Source organism: Megascapheus bottae, chromosome 22, assembly GCF_031878675.1.
Source record: "Megascapheus bottae isolate mThoBot1 chromosome 22, mThoBot2.hap1, whole genome shotgun sequence".
Lineage (NCBI taxonomy): Eukaryota > Metazoa > Chordata > Mammalia > Rodentia > Geomyidae > Megascapheus > Megascapheus bottae.
Window position 1 is genome coordinate 11375587 of NC_143530.1, and position 23714 is coordinate 11399300.

Consider the following 23714-nt stretch of genomic DNA (forward strand, 5'->3'; position numbering starts at 1 on the left):
TTTTGTCTTTGGAATAGAACTGTGAGTGACTGCCTGGCTGTGCCTCTCTGATACGTGGTACGTGTTTCAGGCCTTCTCCACAGTAGGCACTCCTGACTACATTGCTCCTGAAGTGTTCATGCAGACCGGGTACAACAAGCTCTGTGATTGGTGGTCCCTTGGTGTGATCATGTATGAGATGCTCATTGGTAAGTTGCGTGTCCCCAAAGGACCCCCTTTGTGCCTCCACTGGCGACTGTTACATTGATTCTAGGCTGAGCAAGATGGGAGGGAGCTAGTAGGTTCTTCCTTCCCCTCCTTGTCTTTCCAAGTGAGGCCTACCTAGATAGGCGACTTAGTCAAATGAATCTTGCTATGTTCGCGTACTTCCTGGAGGCCTTGGTTGTTTGTTGATCATTTGCTTTATTTCTGGGTTCTATGCTTTCATCATCTCCATCTCCAGCTTTTAGTCACTGGTATTTATTCACTATTTGCAGAGCTCTGAGAACTGCTTCACTCTTACCTTGTAACTTGCTGCTCCCTTCCTCTCTCAAAGCTTTCATGGTATGAAAGCATCTGACCTGTCTCCCTCCTGTTGGAAGAGTGTCTCTGTATTTACGGGACACACCAGTGTGCTGGCCTGTGCCATTGAGCACTAGGAATGAATGTGTGTGGATGACTGGGTATGGAGTGGTCTGGCTGTGCTATCTTCAGGAACATTGCATGGATGCCTGTCGTAGATGTACCCTGTGCAGAGGGTAGGTGGGGGTAGGTTATGTGTTTCTCCTCTTGCCTGTTCTTATAAAGTATGCCAGTCATCTTCAGAACCCAAGCTGCTGCCTCTGCCACTTCTGCTGCCGCTTCTGCTGCCGCTGCTGCTGCCGCTGCTGCTGCTGCTGCTGCTGCTGCTGCTGCTGCTTCTTCTTCCTCTCTCTCTCTCTCTCTCTCTCTCTCTCTCTCTCTCTCTCTCTCTCTCTCTCGCTTTTTTTTCTTCCTTTTTTTTTTTTGGTACCAGTTCTGGAGCTTGAACTCAGGGCCTGGCATTGTTCATGAGCTTTTTTGCTCAAGGCCCCCACTTGAGCCACAGTGCCAGTTCCAGCTCCTTCTGGGTAGGTAATTGGAGATGAGAGTTTCACTGACTGTCCTGCTTGAGCTGGCTTCAAACTGAGATTCTCCGATCTCAGTCTCCTGAATAGGATTACAGGCATGAGCCACCAGCACCTAGCTCTATGCTGTTTTCTAATTCAGCTTGTTTGGCACTTGCCTCATGGAAGGGCATTCCTGGAATAGTCATTCCTTGAATGTATGTTTCATTCTGTCTTTGGCAAGGTAATCTCCACACCTGCAGCTCTGTATATGACCTCCTGGCTTCCCAGCTCCAGCTGTTAGCTGGTTGGTACTAGAGGCACAGTCTCAATGAGGGTTTGCAAGTTTACATGCTTAGGTGCATGCCGGGGTGAGTGGGAAGTCTTGTCTGTGTCTCAGAGAGCAGACCTATCGAGTGGCCACTATGTTGACTCAACCATGCTGAGCTCCATGTGCTCCCAAGTTCCTCTTTATTCCAGGCTACCCTCCTTTCTGTTCTGAGACCCCACAAGAGACATATAAGAAGGTGATGAACTGGAAAGAAACTTTAACTTTTCCTCCAGAAGTTCCCATCTCTGAGAAAGCCAAGGATCTCATTTTGAGGTATCAGCATTTTTCCACCTGTTCAGACTTTTTGACATGAATGATTCCTCTTTTTAAAGAAAAGAGAAGAAAAAAGGGCCGAGAGTTTTGCTTAGTGCTTGCTTAGCGTGCATGAAGACCTGGGTTTGATTCCTCAGTACCACCTATGTAGAAAATGTCGGAAGTGGAGCTGTGGCTCAGGTGGCAGAGCTCTAGTCTTGAGAAAGCCCAGGGGCAGTGCTCAGGCCCTGAGCTTAAGTCCTGGGACTGGCAAAAAACAAGCAAAAACAAAACACCGTCTTCTGGGTCTGCCCCTTGCTTCTTTCCATTCCTCTCTTGATAGAAGAGACAGATACTCTTCCTTTCTTTTTTTCAAAGAAACTGAGATATGCTGAAAGGCATCTGTCTTTTCCAGATTCTGCTGTGAATGGGAACATAGAATTGGAGCCCCGGGAGTTGAGGAAATCAAAAGTAATTCTTTTTTCGAAGGTGTTGACTGGGAACATATCAGGTATACCCGTGTCACTAGTTTGCTTAACACTGATTTGGAAAGACAGACAATGATGGGCATGCTGAGGCGGAAAGAGAGCTTCAGGGATATTTTAGGGTCTTTTCTGTGTTTTCATTCATGGTGAATGAAGGTTGAAGCTGGGCTTAGTCTCAGCTCTGTGCCATGGATGTACTGAGTCCACAGCTGTCTACTGAGCCATGTGAACTTGGGGTTCCATGGCAAGGGAACGTTGGGAAAGCATTGTGTCCATGTTCTTTCTATCCTCCAGTGTGGGGGGCCACTAGTGGGGCTGCCCACAGTTGGAGGACATTACTGGGAGATAAAGGGCAGTGAGTACGAGGAGGGGTGTGCTGTAGACAGTGACAAGAGAAAGATGGAAGAGCTTGTTAAGGGAGGTTGGGGTAGGGTACTTTTCTTTTTCTTTTCTTTCTTTTTTTTTGTAGGGCTCTGAACTCAGCCTTGGTGCTGTCACTTAGCATTTTTGCTCAAAGCTAGTGCTCTCCCAGTTGAGCCAAAGATCCCCTTCTGGCTTTTAAGAGTCATTGACTTTCCTGTTCAGGCTGGAATTGTACTGCAGTGCTTAGGTCTTAGCCTCCTGAGTAGCTAGGATTACAGGCCTGCACTACCCAGCATTCAGCACCCAGTTCTGTTTCTTTTTTCTTTTTCTTTTTCTTGTCGGTTGTAGGGCTTGAACTCTGCGTCTGGGTGCTGTTCCTGAGCTCTTCAACTCAAGGCTAACGCTCTACTACTTTGAGCCACAAGCCACTTCTGGTTTTCTAGTGGTTACTTACAGATAAGTCTCAGGAAGTACTGGGCTGGCTTTGAAGCACAATCCTCAAATCTCTGCCTCCTGAGGAGCTGGGAATACAGACGTGAGCCAACAGCTCCTGGCCCAGTTTTTGTTTTTTTGTTTTTACCAGTCCTGGGCTTGAGCTCAGGGCCTGAGCACTGTCCTTGATCTTTCTCAAGGCTAGAGCTCTACCATTTGAGCCTCAGCACCACTTCCGGCTTTTTTCTATGCATGTGGTACTGAGGAATCGAACCCGGGTCTTCGTGCATGCTAGACACACACTCTACCACTAGGCCAAATTCCCGGCCCCAGTTTTTTTTTTTTTTTTGCTAGTCCTGGGCATAAGCTCAGGGCCTGAGCACTGTCCTTGGATTTTTTTTTTTCTCTCAAGGATGGAACTCTACCACTTGAGCCTCAGCACCACTTCTAGCTTTTTCTAAGTATGTGGTACCAAGGAATCGAACCCGGGTCTTTGTGCATGCTAGGCAAGCACTCTACCACTAGGCCAAACTCCCGGCCCTGTTTTTTTTTTTTTTAGACAAGTTCTCACTGCAGTTCTGGCCGGCTTCATATCTATGATACTCCTATGTTGAATTCGTGTTTTAAACCTTTTAAATCAGCATTTATTGTTTGCTAAAGCAAAGATGATGAAGTTGTCATTTTTTTTTCCTGTACTGGGACTTGAACTCAGGGCCTCATGTTCACTCAGCAGGCTTTCTCACAGCTGGCACTCTACTACTTTTGAGCCATGCCTCCAGCCCTGTCATTTTATATTGTAACTATATTCTGATTTGTATCCTTGTGAAGTTTTTTTCTTCCTCTGAAAGGGTCTCATTATGTAATCCAGGCTTTACCATCAGGATCTTCCTTTCTTAGCCTGGGACTATAGGCGTGAGCTACTATGCCCAGAATCTTATTTTCACTTTCACCTCCTTTTCGCCATATATTTTAACCACTCTGCTGGTTGGTGCCTCCAGTGAAAGAAAGGCAGAGCTGTGCATGAGGAGTGCTGTTTCCTCCTTTAGGATAAGGGGCAAGCCACTGATATCATCATGCAATTTCCCCTCATTCCTGCCTTTCAAGCTATGAATGAATATTTTTATTGTATTTTATTTATTTCATAATTTATTTTTTGTGGGTGACATAACTTATTTTATTATGAATGCTTGATTGGCCAGCATTCATAAGCTCTGAAGAGCAAATAAACGCTGCCTGCCAGTGACAGTGACTTATGAGCACCATCCATCTGAATAATAACCAAGTAATCGTTGGCATGTCTGTTCTTGGCAGAGAGAGACCTGCTGCAATATCTATTGAAATCAAAAGCATTGATGATACCTCAAACTTCGATGAGTTTCCAGAGTCTGATATTCTTAAGCCTACAGGTAATTTACTAGCACTGCCTCAGCAGCCTCCTCCTAGTCTAATTATTTCCCACCCCGCTTGCAATTTTGGGGTGTGTACAAATCGGGGTTGAATGTGGATAGGAACAACAGTCCTTCTGGCTGTCTGGAAATGTATTTCCAGTGCCTGTGCCAGGTAGTGGTGAGATGCAGATGTCCAGATGCTTGAGCTAGGCATGCAGGGTACACCTAAACGATGTTTAGGGGAAAAGAAAACTTTTGATGCATTTGTGCAGAAATGAATATGAGGCTCAAGTAACCTCACACAGACAGAGAATCTACAGAGTGCACGGAGCCTTTTCCAGAGGGACACATGTGTCCTCGGCGCCGTCCTGAGCAGCCTGCTGGCCAAGGGCAGTGAATCATTCTCACATCTATTTCTTCCCCAGTGGCCACCAGTAATCACCCCGAGACTGACTACAAGAACAAAGACTGGGTCTTCATCAATTACACGTACAAGCGCTTTGAGGGCCTGACTGCCCGGGGGGCCATTCCATCCTACATGAAAGCAGCGAAGTAGGGTGTAGTGGTGGGATCCGAGACAGAGCAGTCGCTTGGCCAGCGTCACTGGTGGCTTTCCTCTCTCACCCTTGGAAAGAGCTTCTAAGCTGCTGACGGAGCCCGTCAATGTGTCAACAAAGTATCCTGAAATGTGATAAAGTGTTGATTTCCTCCCATAATGCACCTGAAAGCTGATAAAACAAAGGACCGTCTCTACTCCATCGGCCATAAACAGCTTCTTTAGCGGCATCATGAGCCAGTCTGATAGGTATTTGCAAAAGGATTTGAACTTCCACAGTTCATCAGAATGGATGGAAGCAGCCATCATCTAGCATTACAGATCGTAATGTGTGCCAATTCCTCTGCCGTGGTGCTCCCACGGACCCTCCATGCTCCCGCCAAGCCCATTGTGTATTTCTTTCTTCCGTATAGCTAAAAGTCCCATGGCACTGCAGGAATACAGCAACAGCCATAGTGTCAGCAGCCAGCATGGTCTCCGGCCTGAGGGTGGCGACGGGAGCCTCTTCCTGCCCCGCTGCCTCCACGAGTGGCTTTCCACATCCTTCACTCATGGTACTAGGGCCCATGGATTTAGCTCTTCCTTCCCACTCTTCTGGGTGTTGCTGGTGCACTGTTGCTCTTTGAATGCCTTCAAAGCCACTGGCACTGCCAGGGATTGTGGACTGTGCGGAAGCCCTCACTTCCCCTGTGTGGTGCATCAAAAGATCCCAGGATAGGGCCGGGAGTTTGGCCTAGTGGTTGAGTGCTTCCCTAGCATGCACGAAGACCCAGGTTCGATTCCTCGGTACCACATACATAGAAAAAAGCTGGAAGTGGTGCTGAGGCTCAAGTGGTAGAGCTCTGGTCTTGAGAGAGTCCAAGGATAGTGCCCAGGCCCTGAGCTCAAGCCCAGGACTGGCAAAAAAACAAAAAACAAAAACAAAAAACAACCCAGAATGGATGTCACCGACCAGCAGTGTCTGACAGTGCTGCCAGCAGGAACTGTGTATTCCTGGGGACATGGCCGGGAGCCTCCTGGGTAATGGTGGTGGACTCACCGCTTAAGGCAGAAAGGACACAGCCGGTGCCTCTTGACTCTGGTGCAGCCATGTTTGTCTTCTCTCTTGGTACTTCTCCTCTTCCAACTCCGCGTAGCCATTTTGCCTTGGAATCATGAGGACAAATTTCCCCTTGGCTGATGCCTCCCTGAGGGATCCTTGTCCCACCCAAAAAAGTTGCCTGCAGCTCGAGCTGTCCTGGCCTCTGCTGTGGTGTTCTTTCATGAGAAACTGAATTTTCACACCAAGTGCCTTCTCTGCCACAGCCACAGCCACCATTAGAGGACTTTCGCTGTGTCAGAAACGTAGAGGGTTCCATATGAATGCGTTCGTTCTTCATGGTAACTCTGCCTGTCCCAGAGCATCCTGGCCACGCCACCCCTGAGAGCTGAGGCTGTGAAGAGCAGCTTGTCCTGGCTCAGCCACTCAGAAAGGAAAGCAAGGCCAGTCACAGTGAAACGGTCCTAATCTGGATGGGGATGTCAGCCCCTCGCTCTTGTATTCGTAGCCTGTTAGTGAGGAGGAAGTAAATGAGGTTTGTCTAGTCTCTTTTCTGTCATTAGCTAGGGGCTGTGGTATGAGTGGAGAGCGCAGGGAACACTCAAGGGAGTAGTGCTAGTGGGGTGGCAGGGGATGGTTTGTGTTAGGGTAAATGACCACATTTTAACTGTTAAAACCTCTGAATAAACTGTGAAAACAGCAGTAGAAATCTGTGATGTGGTTAAGGCAAATGTGTCAGCGTGCTTGTGACTTAATCCTCTCCAAAAGAGCAAAACACTACACCTTCGTCTTTATTTTTTTGTGTGTCATGAGGCTTGAACTCTGGGCCTGAGAACTGTCTCTGAGCTCTTTAGCTCAAGGCTACTACCCTACCCTTGAGCCAAGCCCCACTTCCGTGATCTAGAGGTTAATTGGAGATAAGAGTCTCTGGTACTTTTGTACCCAGGCTGGCTTTGAACTGCAATCCTCACATCTCAACCTCCTGGGTAGCTGGGATTACAGGTGTGAGCCACCAGCACCCAGCTACCCATGAGATTCTTAGCTCCAACTAACCAGAAATAAAAAACAAACTAGGAATGGAGCTCAAGTGGTAGAGTTCAAGCCCTCATACCAACAAAAATAAACGTTCAAGTAATAGTAAAATACCAATTTCAAAATTCACTAGAATGATGTAATGGGAGACAGCCCATTGATCACTAATGGTTTTTGTCAAAATCGTTTGCATAGAAAGCACATCTGGGAATACCTTTAGCGCTTTAGAAAGAGCAGGTGAGGGCCGTCTCCCTGAGGAAAGTCCAGGTTCTGGGCAGTGAGAGCTACAGCTAGTCAGTTTTGTGATCCCATTTCTGCTAAGAAATACCACAGAAACAAATGGTAACATTTTATTATATAGAAAAAGCATCCCAAATATGGAATTTCATAAACACTGGTAGGTAAACAAGTACAATCTTAAAAGTAAATACAAAATGAGGTGAAACCTACAAGCATTTTGCTTTTAGGAGAAAGTAAAATTATCCTGCAGGTGATCCCAAGCAGAACACAACATGGCTCCATGGCCTGTGAAGGCAACAGGCTTCTGAGCTCACTGGCAAAGTCCATCATTGAGTTCAAAAAGATGGCAAGAGGTGGCATTGAATGCACTAACCACGGATGCTCTGTATCATTCTAGATGACAGTCTGAGTCTGGGCTCTAATTATGGGTTAACGACAGGCCCTGTGGGACGCTCTCATAAGCACATCCATCTGGGCTCTTCACCATCTTCCCAGACCTGGTACCACTGTACCAGGCTTGGCTTGGGAGCTCTGGCTGCTGCATGCTGGGCAGCTCTGCTGTCATCTCTTCCATACCTTCTACCCCGGAGAGCACATCAGGTGATCTAAGGGGACTAATGTGTTCCCTTCTCTCACCAACTCAATAGCAAATGTTTCCCAGCCAAACTTGGTTCCAAATGTTCAGGTTCATCTTGGCCAGATATGCTCCAAGATTCTCTGGATAAAATAACATGCCTACAAACGTCTCTGCACTAACAGCCTGGCTTACTACAAAACAGGCACTTTAAAGTTCCACCTTTTTATTAAGGAGGAATCCTCTTGACTATGTGGCCAATAACTGACTCTGGAGGGGAGGACCACCCATCCCTGACACTGGGGAAATGTCACACATGGCTGAGGAGACCTAGCAAATGACAACCAGGCTGGGTCTACGAGCACAGAAGCCTCTCCAGAAGGAATGCGTAGCCCAGATCTTTAGTCACCACCACTCACCGACTTTCACAGATCAGTCTGCAGACTTCCACTTACCTAAATCCCATGAGGGGGGGCCAGAAGCATATTAGTTTTTTTTTGGGAAAAGACCTTATTTTTAAAAGGAATGGTTCAATGACTGTTACAGAGAAGAGTTAGCTATATGCCATGCTTCTGCGTCTTTTTACCTAAGCTACACTTGTCTTACAAGATTAACTCGGGATGTGTTTCCATGTTACTACGCACACTATGACCGGAGAAGCTATCAGAGGTAACTGAGGTTTCCTTTGTAGTGAAGTCCAGATGAGAGCAGGGGAAGCAATTAATGACCTGGCCAGTCAACTGTTAGTGGGTATGAATGTGGGGCTGGAAAGGTTGAGGCCAAACTGGATCCCAAACATGAGCCAATTAGTTTCACAGAACTGTCCATTTCTGGCTGCAAATAGCCACGACCCTAACCTTAACCCTGGCCACAAGCCTTACAAATTGACACAAACAAGTTATCAGGAAAATAAGGTTTGGAGGGAAAGTTTAATCCCACCAGCTTCGACATTTGCAGGTCCCTGCTGTGGTGGTGTCCTGTGCAACAGGGCTTGCTCCCAACTGCTCACTGAGGTGTGGCTGGCCAGCACCTGGGAGGAGGGTGGGGTACCACAGCAGGAACACACACCTTGTTATTCAAGCCTGGTAAGAGCAGCATCTGCCTTTATTAAAGAGGGCCTGACTAGGACAGTCAGAAAGCAGAAGCCCTCCAGTGTCTTATGGGAATGGAATTTATTCAGGGGTAGGTAGGGAGCTCGCCTAGCATGCACAAGGCTGTGGGTTCCATCCTTAGCACCAGGGGGAAAAAAAAGGCAAAAAAGCCACACACACACACACACACACACACACACACACACACGCACAATCATAGTATGTCATTTTCTTTCCTTAAGGAATTTGAAACTGCTCACAACCTGTGATGAGTAAACATCCGGGGATGATGACTGAGGGTCGGTTTCCACCATAAAAGGAAAGGATCAATCCCAAAACACTTCTGTGGAGCTCTGGACTCTGAAGTTAACCCTGCTGCTAATGAGGAAATGTCAGAGGATGCTTGGGTCAGAAGTGACTTGGCTTGTCAGGCACCATCCGCTGCAACAGCTGATAGATAAAGCCTTTTGTTCCTTCAACCCACCCTCTTTGGAGAGGACAGTATCATTCGCCTAACCCTGTGTACGACACTCTGTTAGCCCCAGAAAACTCCATGTGGGCCTGGGATGGAGCCTGCGAGGTGGTGCTATGTACCCAGCTTCATCCCCAGTACCCGCATCCTGGAGCTCTAATCTTCTTAAGATTCGAGCACCTTTGAGGTTTCTGTCCTCATCTCAAAAACTTTAAGCCAGTTTCTTAGGTTTCTGGGCCATGCCTGAGGCAGGCACTGTCCTGGGGGTGAGGAACTCCGAGTCACACCTGAGTCCCAGCCAAGAGAACCCAAACGGCTTGGGGTTGGGACTCAGCTCAGTGGAAGAGCACTTGCTAGCAAGTACAAGGCCCTGAGTTTGGTCCTCAGCTCTGCAAAAAAGAAAAGAAAAAAAAAGCTAAAAATTTAAAAAGGGGGGGAAAAGAAAAAGGACCACATGGCCTGGGAGGAGAGGAGAGGCTCTTCCACTTGAGTTTCAAGTTTCCTTCCAAATGAACCATCAGGTGGACATTCTGACCTTGAGTGCCTGGCTCTTCCTAGGCGTGGAGGCGCACAAAGGGCCTTTCCTCCACCTGCTGAGAGCAGCAGCTCCCCTAGTGCTGCCTTTTGAAGACAGCCGTTGTCTCCCTTTAAGTTTGGTCCCTTTGCTACAAAGTGATTTGCCTGATATTAAACAAAACAAAACATACAGAGTCTAAAGGACTAGGATGGCTTTGCTAAATGTGAGGCAATGAGAGACTTCTTTTCTGCTTGTGAGTTCCACAGACACTCAGTGAACAGCACCAAACCCCAAATTTCCAAGTCACCAGGACTGCTGTAAAGCTGGCAGCCCAGTTACCAGCAAGCTGCTTTATCCCCTGCGGGAGGCACAGACTTACTGAACAGGACACGTGTTGGCCACTGGGGAAGGACTCAGGGCGAGAGGACCACGGGGAGGATGGGGAATCCTGGCCAGGTAACTCAGCCTGGAGCTCTGGTGGCCACGGGACCCCATGGGTCCTAATCCTGAGCGTCGTTAGAAGCCATCTGAGCAAGGGGAGCGTTTAGCCGGTCAAGTTCATCCACCTGGGGTGGGTGGTGCATTAATCGCTCCTGGTCCTCTAGGACTCCCTCTCCAGCAACTACCAAGTTAGTGAGGGATTTGCTCCGGACACACTGGAAATCCACATGGCGACTCTTCCCTTCTTCCTTTTCCCACGACATCTGGATGAAGGGACGCTGCACGTAATTGTAGATAACTTCAGACCGGCCCCCAGGGCGTCTCTTAATTTTCTCTTTACAGGTAGGGTAACCTGGAGGAGAGGAAACGGCCGTCCTCAGCATTCCAGCAAGAGCTTGCTCTGGCATCGATGTTTTCTCCCTCTCCCAAATCCAAGGACAGCAGGGAGCCGTGTGGGAGGTGACTGTTGTGGAAAGGGACTCTGCTCCAGGTTGGTGGAACTTGGTCCTAAGGAGGAACTGATCTAAGGGAAATAAGGCCAACTCTCCCTTTTGATGGAATGGGAATCTCAAAAGCCTTTACTTTAGAACAATGCTGCCATGACATGGCTACTCCATTCACTTAATCTTGTCCAGAGGGCAGAACAGGAAACAGTCTGTGTAAAGGAATGTTTGTGTGAAGAAGGGGAAGGCTTCCCAAATACTCAAAGGCTGTCTTGTAGAAATGGGAGAATTCCTAACTGGAGCAGCTACCTGGGCTGGCACCACTGGCAGGCAGGCAGGCAGGCAGGCAGGGGCCAAGCTCCCTGGTGTCTGACAGGCTGCTCTGGAAAGGGCACTGTTCTCTGAGAAGGGAGGCTAATCTCAAGTATTTCCTCTAACAGGGTGTGAGGAATTGTGTGCACAGGTGTGTGCAAGCAGCAGAGTACAGTGGCCAGAGACCCACGGGAGTCAAGTACTCATGGGACACTGCACAAAGCACTTAAGGCAGAGATCTCACTAGTCCTCAAATAGAATCATTGAGAATTTGAGTCCGAGCTGCCTTTTTCAGAACTCTTGCAGACCACAGAAATTTCCTGCAGCTTCTGGCGGCGCCATCCTCCCACCTGGTGCTGAGGACAGAAGCCGGTGCTCTGCAACCTGACCTGTTCCAGTGCCTGTCATGTACCATTCATTTCAGCTTCTGTAAAGCATTTCAAAAAAGTGAGATGGAAAGAAGAGGAAAGAAAACCCAAGGATAGGGACACTTCACCGGGAGCAGAGTGGTAGTTTTCTTGTGTGCCTATAGCTCTCTGGAAGCTGGGATTTTGTGGCTGTATCTGTCCTTGCCCAAGCGTGCCACCTGTGGACACACTGGGAGGTTTTCCCCTTTTACCTTCAATCCCAATGCGAATGTTTTTCAGGCCCCGTTCTTTTAATACTGTTTTAGCAACATCTCGATTCTCAATATACTTGAAGAACCTGTAGAGCTTGGAGCTATAAAGAACTGAAACAAAACCAAAGACAGAACCTGGGGTTAGTCACAGAGGAAACTGTAAAAGGAGATCAAAGGTATATTAACCACTGACAGCAAAAGAATCTGTGTGGATCATAGATTAAATGTGAAGGGGTTGGAGTTTGGCCTAGTGGTAGAGTGCTTGCCTACCGTGCACGAAGACCCGGGTTCAATTCCTCGGTACCACATACATAGAAAAAGCCAGAAGTACTGCTGTGGCTCAAGAAGTAGAGCTCTAGGCCTTGAGAAAGTCCAAGGACAGTGCACAGGCCCTGAGTTCAAGCCCAGGACTGGCAAAACAAAACCCCAAAACCAAAAAACTGAGGAAATAGTAGACAGGCATTTATAAGCTTGTCACACACTAGGCATCTGTGTTTGTTCTACGATCTCACTGCCACTCTGGGCAGTGGTTTTCTTTTGCTATCAGCATCTGTGTCTTACTTTGAGAATACTCTTCTCCCATGGGAGGGGGATGGTCTTCGTCCCAGTCCACAGAGTCCTCGTCAGTGAGCACCACGATGTGGCACTCCCGCTCCCCTTTCTTGGCACAGCCCACCATGATGGGCACAATCAGCTCCTCGAGGTAGTGGTCAAACTGCTTGTGGGCCCCGTCGTTGGACAGCTCGTGCAGCAGAGCACCTGGGGAGAACGCAGCCGAGCGCGTGTGTCAGGGTGTGGCAAGACAGGCTTGCGGCCGGCAGCAGCGATGCGCACCCAGGCAGGGAGGGTCTGACCTGCTTGAGGTCACCGGAAGCTGACCTGGGTTCTTGTCCTGCCACATTCTGGCTTCATCAAGTCTAATCATCAGCTGAGGTTTTTTTACACACTCAGTGTCAGACCATAAACATCAACTCCACAGGAGAGGTGCCACTTTACAGCATCACCATGACATGTCCTGGAGATTCCAGGGCTTTCTCTAGGTGTGTACTACACCCCGTGGAGACGTCCATGTCGACAGGCCTCCGTGTGCACTGCAGGGAAATGCAGTGAGCCTGGCAGCCCAGGTCAGGGCAGGGGCACAGCGCAGTGTCATGGACAGTTTGCGTTCTCACACTGGATTTAGTGATTCGAGCTTTGCATGGCAGCCTGTCTCCCTTGCTACACGATGCCTGCACCGATCTCTCAGGGCTAAGCTGTTTCAGGTTTTTATTTTTTTAGGGCTGCTAAGATTTGTCAGCCCAGGCTGGCTTTGAACCTTGACCCTCGGATCTCAGCCTCAGTAGCTAGGATTATAAGCATAAGGCATTGGCACTTATTATGTTATAGGTTTGAGCGATTCCACATCTTTTAAAGCACTAAGTTAATAACATTGAGAAAAATAATAGTAAGGAGCTGGACATGGTGGCAAATGCCTATAATCCTACCATTTAGGAACTTAAGCAGGAGATTCAGGAGTTCAAAGGCAGTCTGGCAATATATGAGATGGCCTAGCATGAACAAGGCCCTCAGTACCACACAAACAGAAACAGCTGAAAGTGGTGCTGTGGCTCAAGTGGTAGGGTGCCAGCCTTCAGCAAAAGCAGCTCAGGTGTGAGTCTTCAGAAGCCAAGCTGTGAGACCTGGAAGGATCAGGCGGATGGAATGCCTCCTCCCTGAACTCTCAGAACACTGAGAGTCTCCTGAAATGCTCAGTCATTCCTGGCTTGAAGGATCTCAGATGCCAATCCAGGTGTAGGCTAATTCCACACCAAACTCACTGGGAACTTAGGGACAGCCCGAAATCTTTGTTAACTGTAAGTCGCCTGCTGCTTGTACCTGCTTCTTAAAAAAGGTTATCACTTGAGTATACCACATGATTGACGTTTGTGACTTCCAAGGTTACTGTGACCTGAGTTTTTCTGCACGGACACCCTGATACCCTTTGTAATAAATACCTTGTAAAATGGACTCAGGACACCTAAAGCTGGAGGAAGACTTCAGAGCCCTGGTGCCCCAAACCTCAATTCCACAGTCTGATGTCTGTTATTATATTATCCCCAGGTCGTCACAGGTTGTGACACTGAGGGACGATGCTCAAGCCCTGAGTACAAGCCCCAGGACTGGCAAAAAACCAAAAACAAACAAAAAAGCCTGTGGCACATGTGCTGATACTTTTACAATAAGTTTTAAAATTATTCCAACTAGGCAGAGGAAGTAGACTTTCAGTGCTGCTCGTGATAAGTGACCGCAGTCTTGGGGTGCCCCTGGGAGAAGCAGCTGCTCCCTACTTACTGAGATCCTGACACCGGATGGTGTTGAAGTCAAAGTTAATGCACAGATAGTCGCACGTGTCTCTGAGGTCTGGGATAGAGATGCCATCTGGACAGTTGATAATGCCAGTTTTATAGTAATCCTGCAAATAGATTGGGAAAAATGCTAATTCAGCCAAGAACACAATGGACACAGCATCTTCAGCCAGCTCATTCCGGATCTGCTCAAGTGATGAGTTACTGCCTGCAATCATAATCACCCCCAGATAAGAACCTGACGACTGACTGAGCTCACGTGGCAAGGACAGAAATAAAAGGGATCTAGACACCAGAGTCAGTAACGCCGCTGGTGGAATTTTGAAGGGCACACAGGTCACCGCACATGCGCAGGAAAAGAGGTAAAGCTGTACACACCAACACCGTGCGGAACACAGTGGCGCTGATCCCGTCTGCAATCTCGTACTCGCCCTTCTCGTTGGGCCGCGTGAAGTTATATTCTCTTCCTGGTCCAAACATCCTGAAAGACACCAGGCAGCAGACTGTACTCATGTCGCTTTGCCCTTTTTACCCCAGCCCACAGCTGGAGGCCTGAGCAGTGCAGGAACCGCCACATCTCAGGGAAGGCTGCTCTCTGCTGGCCTTCCCTGCACTCCTCCAACACTGGTGCCCAGGTAACCGAGGGGTAGCCTGTGCCCCCCCTTCCTACCCTGCCCTGTCTGTTCATGCCCCCAGAGGTACCCTGTGCCATCCCCAATGGCCTTTCAGGCACAGCACAAAAGGTGGCAGGCGGCACCGCCACTTAGCATCTGGATCTCAGCAGCAGCTGCTCTCACTCTTACTAAGCTCCCAAGTCAGGGACAGAGAGAGGAGACCCCGTCCCATGCTTTCACGTCACAGCCATGCAAGCTGAGCAGCCAGGATTTGTGTTTGTAACAGCAAACTTGGAAGCAAGTGCCCGCTGTTACCTTCCAAGCATGGTGTCCGGATGAGCAGTGAAAATCTGCGGGTTCACCACAAAACGGGTGCCATCCACCAAAAGGGTCACCTTCTCTGGTGCCTGGGCATAAGAGTTACCGGTGCCAAGCCTGTCCACAGCAGCGAAGGGCTCGTGGCTCCGCTTGCTCCCACCTGGGAAGCAGGAGCCTTTGATGTCCTCAGGCATCACGTGGGCAAACGGGAGGCTCGAGGACTGCAGGGTGAAGTCAAGGGCAAGGTCTGCAAGATCACACAAGCACGCCATGTGACTCGGAGCATGTCTTCTTCAACATACATGAAAGGCACCAAGTCCAGATGTCCAGGGGCTCACCACAGACAAAATCTGCTGCCACAGCAAGCCACTGGAAACTAACCCCAACTAGAGACTCAGCCAGCCTCTATGCTTCCATGGGATGAAAACGAGCAGAAATGCCACACTATAGGGATTATAGGGAGACCCAGCAGTTCCCTGCCAGTCCCTCCAAGTTCCAAGGTCACTGCCCTCCAAGACTCGGGCTGGCCGGGAACCTTAGAAGTGCTTTGTTAAAGATGGAGCAGCTGCCTGAGCTACTAGTGCAATTCCTTTGAATGCTTGACTTCAACATCAACGGAGTGGTGAACAGGACTGCTCCCGGCCAGGTGAGTGCTGTAGACTTTGCAGTTTGCTGTCAGTGCAGGACAAGAACTGGGAACACATCAAATCTGACTTGGCAAATCAGGCAGCACCCCATCTGGCCACAGTTGCCACCCCAGATCTATCGCACCACGTAAAATCATTATAAACGAACTTGTAACTGTTGGCTGTAACCGACAGAAAAGATACATGTTGGAAATGAGTGTCAGGACTTGTTCATTAGTTTAGTGCCAGAGGAGACATATGTATGAGACGAGTGCAGGTGTAAACCATGCAGGTGTGCCTGTGCATGCACACATGTACAATAGCTGCTGGTGTCTGTCCGTCTTTTGGTTGTACAAAGGGAATGCTCAAGTCATCTGAAAACAATTTCCCTTCACAATGCTGTCATCGTGTCCTCTTTTGCTTTGTCTCATTTTCAGCTGAGCACTAAGGCGATGTGTCTTCATCATAGCGGTGTGTTGCCCTCTTTTGTTTTATAGGACATTTTTATCCCTAAAAAAGGCAATATCAGATTTTTTTTTCCCCTAGAGAGACTGAGTTTTATGTAGTATATTTGTGGCTATTGGATCCTTGCATAGCTTATAGAATCTGTGTTGGTGACTACTGAGAATGTGTGAAAAGCCCGATGTGTTTTACACAGGAATAATCACACACCATGCAGTGTTGCATAGAAGCACACAGGGTTTAGTGTGCAACCAAACCTTGTGATTCTGGATGGTGTTGCTCACAACTTCTGCATTCTCCTGCTTCCTGTGATTCATGTATTAACTTTGTGAAAGTTAAGGTTAATTAATAATCGTGTTAAAAGGAGCACGACATTTTACCAGAAGCTTTTACACCACTGAGTCAGTCTACCAACCTTGCCAGGAAGGAAGGCTAATAACTCTGCCTTCTACAGCAGGAAAAAGTGGACTCAGCTAAGGACCAGTGGCTTAGTCCTATAATCCTAGTTACTCGGGAGGCTGAGAGCTGAGGATAGTGATTCAAAGCCAGCCAGAACAGCAAGCCCATGCAACTCTTATCTCCTAAAAGCTGGAAGTGGAGGTGTAACTCAAGTGGTGAAGTATAAGTCTTAAGCAAAAAAGCTAAGGGAGAGCAGCCTGAGTTTAAGCACGTGCATGTGCATGCACATGCACAGGCAGCAGAACTTAGATCTTTTCTTTATGTATGTGCTGGTACCCAGCTTGACCTCCGGGCCTCACCTCTCAGCACTTACACTCAGGGCTAGTACTGTACTGCTTGAGCCATGCCACCAGTGCTGAAACTAAGATCTCCTCCACGGCTGTGGTAAGCAGCAGGGCTGGAATGGAGTCAGCCCCCTGACTGCAAATCTGGGGCTGCTGTCTTACACCATAATTGCCAAGCAAAGGGTGCCAGACCAGTTGAGGAAGTGAAGTTTTCTGTGGTCAGCTTGACAGTACAGTGACATTTGAGCTAACCCACTGGCAATATATTTAGATTAAGGACATTGCTGGCACAGTGGCTCACGCTTGTAATCCTAGCTACTCAGGGAGGCTGAGATCTAAGGATCCAGGTTCAAAGCTAGCCCCAGCACAAAAGGACCTGAGACTCTTATCTCCAATTAACCTCTAGAAAATGGGAAGTGGGGCTTGGCTCAAAGGTAGGGTAGTAGCCTTGAGCTGAAGAGCTCAGGGACAGTGCCCAAGCCAAGTTCAAGCCCCATGACCCACACACACAAAAAAGAACAATGGTGCCTAGCAGGACACAGTGGCTCACACCTGTAATCCTAGCTACTCAAGAGGCTGAGATCTGAGAATCACAGTTCACAGCCAGCCCGGGCACTAAAGTCCATGAGACTCTTACCTTTAATTAACTACCAGCGCTGTGACTCAAGGAGTAGGGTGGTAGCCTTAAGCTGAAGAGCTCAGGGACAGGGCCCAGGCCCAAAGTTCAAACCCCACAATCAACATACCGACACACACACCCCCCCCCCCAAAAATGGTGCCAAGTGGCAATGTTGTTCAAAAAGAAATGTACTCTTTACCTAAATTATATAACCACAACTCCTTTGTACATCACCTTTATAATAAAACAACAATAATAACAATAATAACTAATGCTGATGCCTTCTAGGCAGACTTGATCTTCAAGAGTTAAACACCCTAAGTGAAAAAAAAGCTAGTCACTGACCATCATTCCGGGGGCCCAGGGGATAGGCAAGGTGGTGAAGACTGGCGGGGGCCAGGCTGGCTGTTGGTTTCTCCTGAGCTGTAGTTAGGGTGTCGTCCACTGGGCAGGCGGACTCCAGCCCCGCTAACCTGTCTCCATTACTGCCCTGGTGAGCGCTCATCCTCAACCGCTGGCTTGCACAGCCCTGAAAGACAGGAAGGCACAGGATTTAGAACTCCCCAACAGTCCACCACCAAGCAAAGGCCACACCAGAGGGTGGCGAGTTCTCATTCTCAGGAGAAGGCAGCATGGGAACCCTGCAGTGACTATGCTGAGAGGGAGGAGTAGGGAAGCTTGAGGCTCTGTAAATCATGATTTGCATGTGACCTACACAGTGACTGCAGATAATAATGGAGTATGTTTACACACCTAAACACAAAGGGCGGCAGAGTCCAGTTGCTTAAAAAAAAACCTGTTTCCAAAAAATCAGCCTTGCAACAAGCACCAAAAATATGAGAGAAAAGACAAGCAAAAGGGGGAGCTAGGGGTGTGGCTCAAAGGCGGGGTACCTGTCTAGCAAGTTCAAGGTCCCGGGTTGAGTCCCCAGCACTAGGGAACAAAGCAAGCCTTGACTGTACTGTTCCCTCATCTCTCCTTTGCCCCTTCTAGTACTGGCTATCAGGTGGACCACATCATCTTTCCCCAAGGAGCCCCAACCCCGATGCAAGGCTCACAGGATGAATGCTACATACAAGGTCTTCCCAAACCAGGCAGAACGTTCAGCTGGCTGCAGGCTGCTTTGCTGGACCCACTGGGCTTGTACTACACATCTCCACATGGTTTCTGGTGGTAGACCCCATGCTTTGCAGCTGTCTGCAGATATGGTCCCGTGAAATGGGAAATATTGTTCCTCCTTAATTGTAGGATTATATATATATTATATATAGGATTATATATTATATATATATATTATTATTATTTATTTATTTTTTTTTGCCAGTCCTGAGCTTGAGCTCAGGGCCTGAGCATTGTCCGTGGACTTTCTCAAGGCTAGAGCTCTACCACTTGAGCCTCAGCACCATTCCCAGCGTTTTTCCTGTGTATGTGGTACTGAGGAATCGAACCCAGGTATTTGTGCATGCTAGGCAAGCACTCTACTACTAGGCCAAACTCCCAGCCCCCAAACCCCGCCCGATTATATTTTTTAAGTGTCACGTTGTTGAGCATACTTTTAGAATGTGGAAAAAGGAAAATGTATCTTTAAATACAGGGAATGAATGCCTCTGGAAAATGTTGAAATCACTGGAATGTTAAAATACTTCTTGTGACAGTTTGAGAAAAAATTTAGAGGCTGAAATGGAAAACAATGTATTTTCAAATGAGGGAGTCTGACATTTTTCAATCTAGATGAAGAAATATGCTTAGCAGATGCATCAGGCGTGCAGGTGACTGAGGAAATAAGTTCATAAAGGGAGGCACCCAGTGTGGTAGCAGGGAAACCACACCTGCCCGTGCCCCTAACTTCTACCTGCCAGAACGAGATAGCCACACTTCCCCGGGCAGGCACAAATGGTGCTCATTCATTTTGGCAGCCAGGCACAGTAATACCATAATAAAGATGCAAAAATTAAAGCTGACGTTCCTTCACAACAGACTGAGACAGAGCTGGGATATGCAAAGCTGTAACTCACTACTGGTTACTCTAAGCAAGATGAACTTCTGGTAATCACAATAATTCACGGTAACTTTCCTCTGTAATGTTAGTAATGGGACTACATTTATATAGCAAATGAAATGCAAATTTCATTCTTGTCCCCACATCTCTCCATGGAACAAAGTAACAGGACCAGGGTAGATCCCATGTTCCTGACCTCGACCTTCTCACGCATCCTAACGGCTGACAAAACTGCTGTAAGAATCCCTGTTTTGGTAATCAAGGGATGTTTATTTAATATCTAATTACTAGAAAGCCCTGATATTTTTTTTAAAAAAAGGATGATTTTAAAACATTGGAAAGATGATCTGGATCTACATAACTATTCAAATCCATTGTAGTATTTAAGAATTAATAAGTGGGCTAGGAATATGGTTTAGTGGTAGAGTGTTTGCCTAGCATCCATAAAGCCCTGGGTTTGGTTCCTCAGCACCACAAAAATAGAAGAAAAAAAAGTCAAAAGTGGAAACCCAGAGACAATGCCCAGGCCTCGAGTTTAAGCCCCAGGACTGGCAACAATAAAAAAAGAACTAAAGCACCAGCATTTCCTAACAACTTAAAATTTGTTGGAACAGCCCTATGGACCTAACATGAAATTAACTCAACATTAAAACTCATGGGTGGGAGCGCTAGTGGCTACACCTATAATCCTAGCTACTCAGGAGTCAAAGATCTAAGGACTGGGGTTCAAAGCTACTCTGGGCAGAAAAGTCCATGAGACTCTTTATCTCCAGTTTACCATCAGAAAGTTAGAAGTGGACCTGTAGCTCAAGTGAGAGAACACTACTCCTCAGTGAAAAGGCTACTTAGGTCTGAGTTCTAGCCCCAGTACTGGCATCAAAAAGACACAAAACAAAGAAGGGGTTGAAGGCAAGCATCTAAGGAGGGAAACACACACACACACACACACACACACACACAAAGAAGTCACAAGTATCTACTCTTGGCCCTGGCATCTCATGCTTATAATCCTGGCTATTCAGGAGGCTAAGATTTAAGGATCATAATTAGAAGCTACCTGAGACAAAAAAAAAAAGTCCTTAAGACTCATCCAGTTAACCACCAAAGTGGAGCTGTGGGCAGTGCTAGAGCTTTAGCCTTAAATAAAAAAGCTCAAGGACAAGACCGGGGCTGGGAGTTTGGCCTAATGGTAGAGTGCTCGCCTAGCATGAACAAAGACCCAGGTTCGATTCTTCAGTACCACATACATAGAAAAAAGCTGGAAGTGGTGCTGAGGCTCAAGTGGAAGAAGTGGTAGAGCTCTAGCCTTGAAAAAAAAGTCCAAGGACAGTGTTCAGGCCCAGCCCAGGACTGGCAAAAAAACAAAAACCAACAAAACCTCAAGGATAGCACTCAGGCGAGTTCAAGCCCCAGGAGGCACAGGCATGCACACACCCGAGCACATATCTACACACACAAATAATGGCTTTGTAGTCAGGTGTGCTTAAATTTCAACATAGGCTCGGCTGTTTCCTTAGTTTATCTTCGAGTAGACTTGATCTCTGTGTTAAAATGGAAGTAATGAAATGGGACAGCGACATAAAATCATTTAGCATAGTGTCTGATATCTGATGTACACTAAGCCCTCACTTACTCTTGTTCTACTACTTTGTGACTACACAGAACCCCCTAACTATGTCTAATGTGGGGATTCCAGGCAGAAGACAAGCTCTCCTTTCATCAAATGTCCTTTCTACTGTATTAATGATCTCTACAATAATCTCATTTCCCATAGCGTTAAGAAGAGTATATTAAACCATATTAGAAGTTATCTCAGTCTTATTTCTATCAGATACCCAATAATTTGGGTCAGGACAACAGCTCAAGCACACAATCTCTAGAAATGAAATCTTTGAGATTTGTCTGTCTTTTAAACAAAAACAAAGTTCCAAGTTCATAATCTCTCTTAGGATTTACAAGACCTCCATGGCTTGTTTATCCTTTTACTATCTCTCAGGCTTCAAGACCTCCTTCAATCCCTCTTTGGTGATCAGAGTTAGATTGCAAGTTATTCTCTTTCACTCTCCAGGTAAGGTAACACTGGCCTTTTTTCGCCTATGGAAGTCTCTCCATCTTTACTTCCTTTTAACATCTCTGGCCTTCTTTCATTTCGGAAGTATTTTTCTTGGGACAATTTAGTGGGAAGGAACAGCAGACTAGAGGCCAGGAGTCCTCATTCTGCCATCTCATCTCTCAGGTTCCTTATCTGAAAGATGAGAGCACTGCACTAGATACATTTGTAACAGGGTTCCTTCTACTCTAAGCGGCCTCACATTCCGTTCCATGCCCTGAGTCACCCAACTTGAATCACTCAGTATTCGAACAACTTTCCTAACACTGTGTGTGTGTGTGTGTGACCTACAACTCCACTTCTGGCTTTTTGGTGGTTCATTGTAAATACACTTTCCTGCCCAGGCTGGCTTCAAACTGTAATTCTCAGATCTCAGCCTCCTGAGTTGTTAGGATTACGGGTGTGAGCCCCTGGATCCCGGCTTGGCATTTCAATTTCCAGTAAAATATCAACTCAACCAGGGTAGAGCCACAATGCTTGGCTCTAAACATTCCATTCCAATTAGCCAAGGGGTGGAAAACATAAAACTCAGGAAGCTTGGAGGGATAGAAGGAAACCCACAGTATTTTGGGACTCAACAGAAAAAGACTGACTTGTAAGAAAAACCAGACATCAAAAAAAGATGCCAATGACCAGGACCTAACTTCACTCTCAACATTGTCTGTATGCAGGAGCACTAAAAAAACAGAAGTCAAGTTATCCAGCTCTCAATTCTGTGATGAGAGTACTATGACTCGGGGCCCTATCTGCTGTAGCTGATAAGCAATCTGCTACAGTGTTTTGCATAAAATAGGCATGTCCAAAATAGGATGGCCAAATTGATGTCCAGCTGGCCTGGTGTTGTTGGTATGAGTACATACCAAGAACCTGGGTGTTCAAGGCCGTGGGCTTCAAAGGCACTGGCTGCCGGGCACCTACAGAGGAGAAAGACTGAGCAAGTCGGGACTCCGGAGACCTGGCCTAATGGTATTGCTTGGGCACTGATGACCCTGCAAACAGCTCCAAGAGAGGAAGGAGAGCTCAATCCTATGCAAGGGCATGTTTCTGCAATAACAGGATATATATGAAAATCATTTCCTTCCTGATGTCAAGAGTTCAAGAAAGCACTATTTGTCTTAACACCATCTTCTGGGAGTCAGAGCTCCTTAGAGCTTCTTGGCTCCTGTCTGCTCAGGGAAAGGGTGGGGGAAAAGGAGCAAGCCAATGAAGACAAGGAAACGGGGCAGGCTGAAAAAATTCCCAGCCCAGGTCAGTCCGGTGAGTCCCTCACCTACAAGGCAGGGCCCGCGGTCACCTATCCCCTAGGACCCCTGCTGGGGTCCCGCTGCTTCCGTGAGGAGCTGCCTGGTGCCCGAGAAGGCAGGGCCGCGGCGCTGTGGCCTTTTGTGGTTCTGGGTGGAGGTCCCGTCTGGCCCAGGATTCGCCCTCAAGATGGATAGTTATCCCGAGGTGTTCTGAGGACCACGAAGACAAGACCCGGACTCAGTTCCCAGGTGACAGCTACAGCCAAAGGGGAGAAGAGCCCGGAAAAGTGCTGGGTCACAAGCTGGCTGAGCGAGTCCTTGGATCAAAACCCTGCTTACCCCGCGGGCTGTTCACCGGAATCTTACAGCCAAGTCAGGGTTCGGGGGACAGAAGCGGTGCCTCGCCACCGCAGGAACCGACGCCATCGACCACTCCGCTGAACGACTGCCGACAAGTTTTTATTACCGGGAAGCGCCGCGGAAGGCGGTCCTCGGAGCCTCCGCGGGGTGCGGGGCCCGGGCCGGGCGCGAGCCCGACCAGCTCCGCCGCTCCCGACGCGCGCCGCCGGCCTCCCGCCCGCGGGGAGCCGCCCCGACCCAAGCCCGGCGCGGCCGCGCCCGCGCCCGCCACTCACCGTCGCCCTCCGGCCGGAATCCGCCCGGACCCCGCCGAGCCGCAGCGGCGCGCTCCCCCCGCCCAGCCACGCGGCTGAGTCACCCGCCGCTGCACGTCCCCCCCTCCGCCCCCGTCCGCGCGGGGCACGCCGGGAAGGCCGCCCGGGAGACCCCGCCCCGCCGCCTCCCGCCCCGCCGCCTCCCGCCCAGGCGTCCGCGGGCCCCGCCCCTCGCCGGCCGGGGTGAACGCAGGCTCCGCCCCTCCCAGGACGCCTCCGCAGGCCCCGCCTCCTCCCTTGCGGGCCTTGGTGGCTAGGTTTCCGCACTGCGGGAGCCTTCGTTCAATTATTGAGGCGCTGAGATGGAAA

At 48.4% G+C, this 23714-nt stretch overlaps 2 protein-coding genes across 11 annotated transcripts in view; one reads left to right on the top strand and one right to left on the bottom strand.

Moving 5' to 3' along the window:
- The window catches only part of Stk38 (serine/threonine kinase 38), a 37841-nt gene extending 31661 nt beyond the window's left edge, over positions 1–6180 (top strand). For 4 of the 5 annotated variants that reach the window (XM_090355788.1, XM_090355785.1, XM_090355787.1 and 1 more), the window contains exons 10-14: positions 71–188; positions 1545–1668; positions 2063–2158; positions 4239–4333; positions 4741–6180. In XM_090355788.1, the coding sequence (XP_090211914.1) occupies positions 71–188; positions 1545–1668; positions 2063–2158; positions 4239–4333; positions 4741–4871 (564 nt within the window). In that variant the 3' untranslated portion in view covers positions 4872–6180. The remainder of the gene's footprint in view (positions 1–70; positions 189–1544; positions 1669–2062; positions 2159–4238; positions 4334–4740) is intronic. The other variant, XM_090355789.1, reaches the window with a different exon arrangement.
- A 3216-nt stretch (positions 6181–9396) lies between these two features.
- Positions 9397–23462, bottom strand: Kctd20 (potassium channel tetramerization domain containing 20). 6 transcript variants are annotated; one of them, XM_090355780.1, is made up of 9 exons: positions 23367–23439; positions 22758–22941; positions 17724–17907; positions 14926–15175; positions 14375–14477; positions 13983–14103; positions 12213–12410; positions 11652–11762; positions 9397–10629 (listed from the first exon to the last, which is right to left on the bottom strand). In XM_090355780.1, exons 3-9 carry the CDS (start codon positions 17881–17883, stop codon positions 10337–10339), a joined length of 1236 nt encoding a protein of 411 aa, XP_090211906.1. In that variant the 5' UTR covers positions 17884–17907; positions 22758–22941; positions 23367–23439; the 3' UTR covers positions 9397–10336. The 6 variants fall into 6 exon arrangements, with proteins under 6 accessions (XP_090211906.1, XP_090211905.1, XP_090211910.1 ...); XM_090355779.1 differs by lacking the exon at positions 23367–23439 and adding an exon at positions 23071–23125; XM_090355784.1 differs by lacking the exon at positions 22758–22941 and having other exon boundaries at positions 23367–23462.
- Between the last annotated feature and the right edge of the window lie 252 nt (positions 23463–23714).

Bases quoted from the DNA above. Each gene is read 5' to 3' on its own strand.
- Kctd20 (XM_090355784.1), bottom strand. From the start codon at position 17,883: ATGAGCGCTCACCAGGGCAGTAATGGAGACAGGTTAGCGGGGCTGGAG. The intron at 12,411-13,982 runs GTAAGTAGGGAG...CGTTCTCCCCAG, and splicing joins CATCCGGTGTCAGGATCTCA to GTGCTCTGCTGCACGAGCTG. The intron at 11,763-12,212 runs GTAAGACACAGA...GTTTTGTTTCAG, and splicing joins GGGAGAAGAGTATTCTCAAA to TTCTTTATAGCTCCAAGCTC.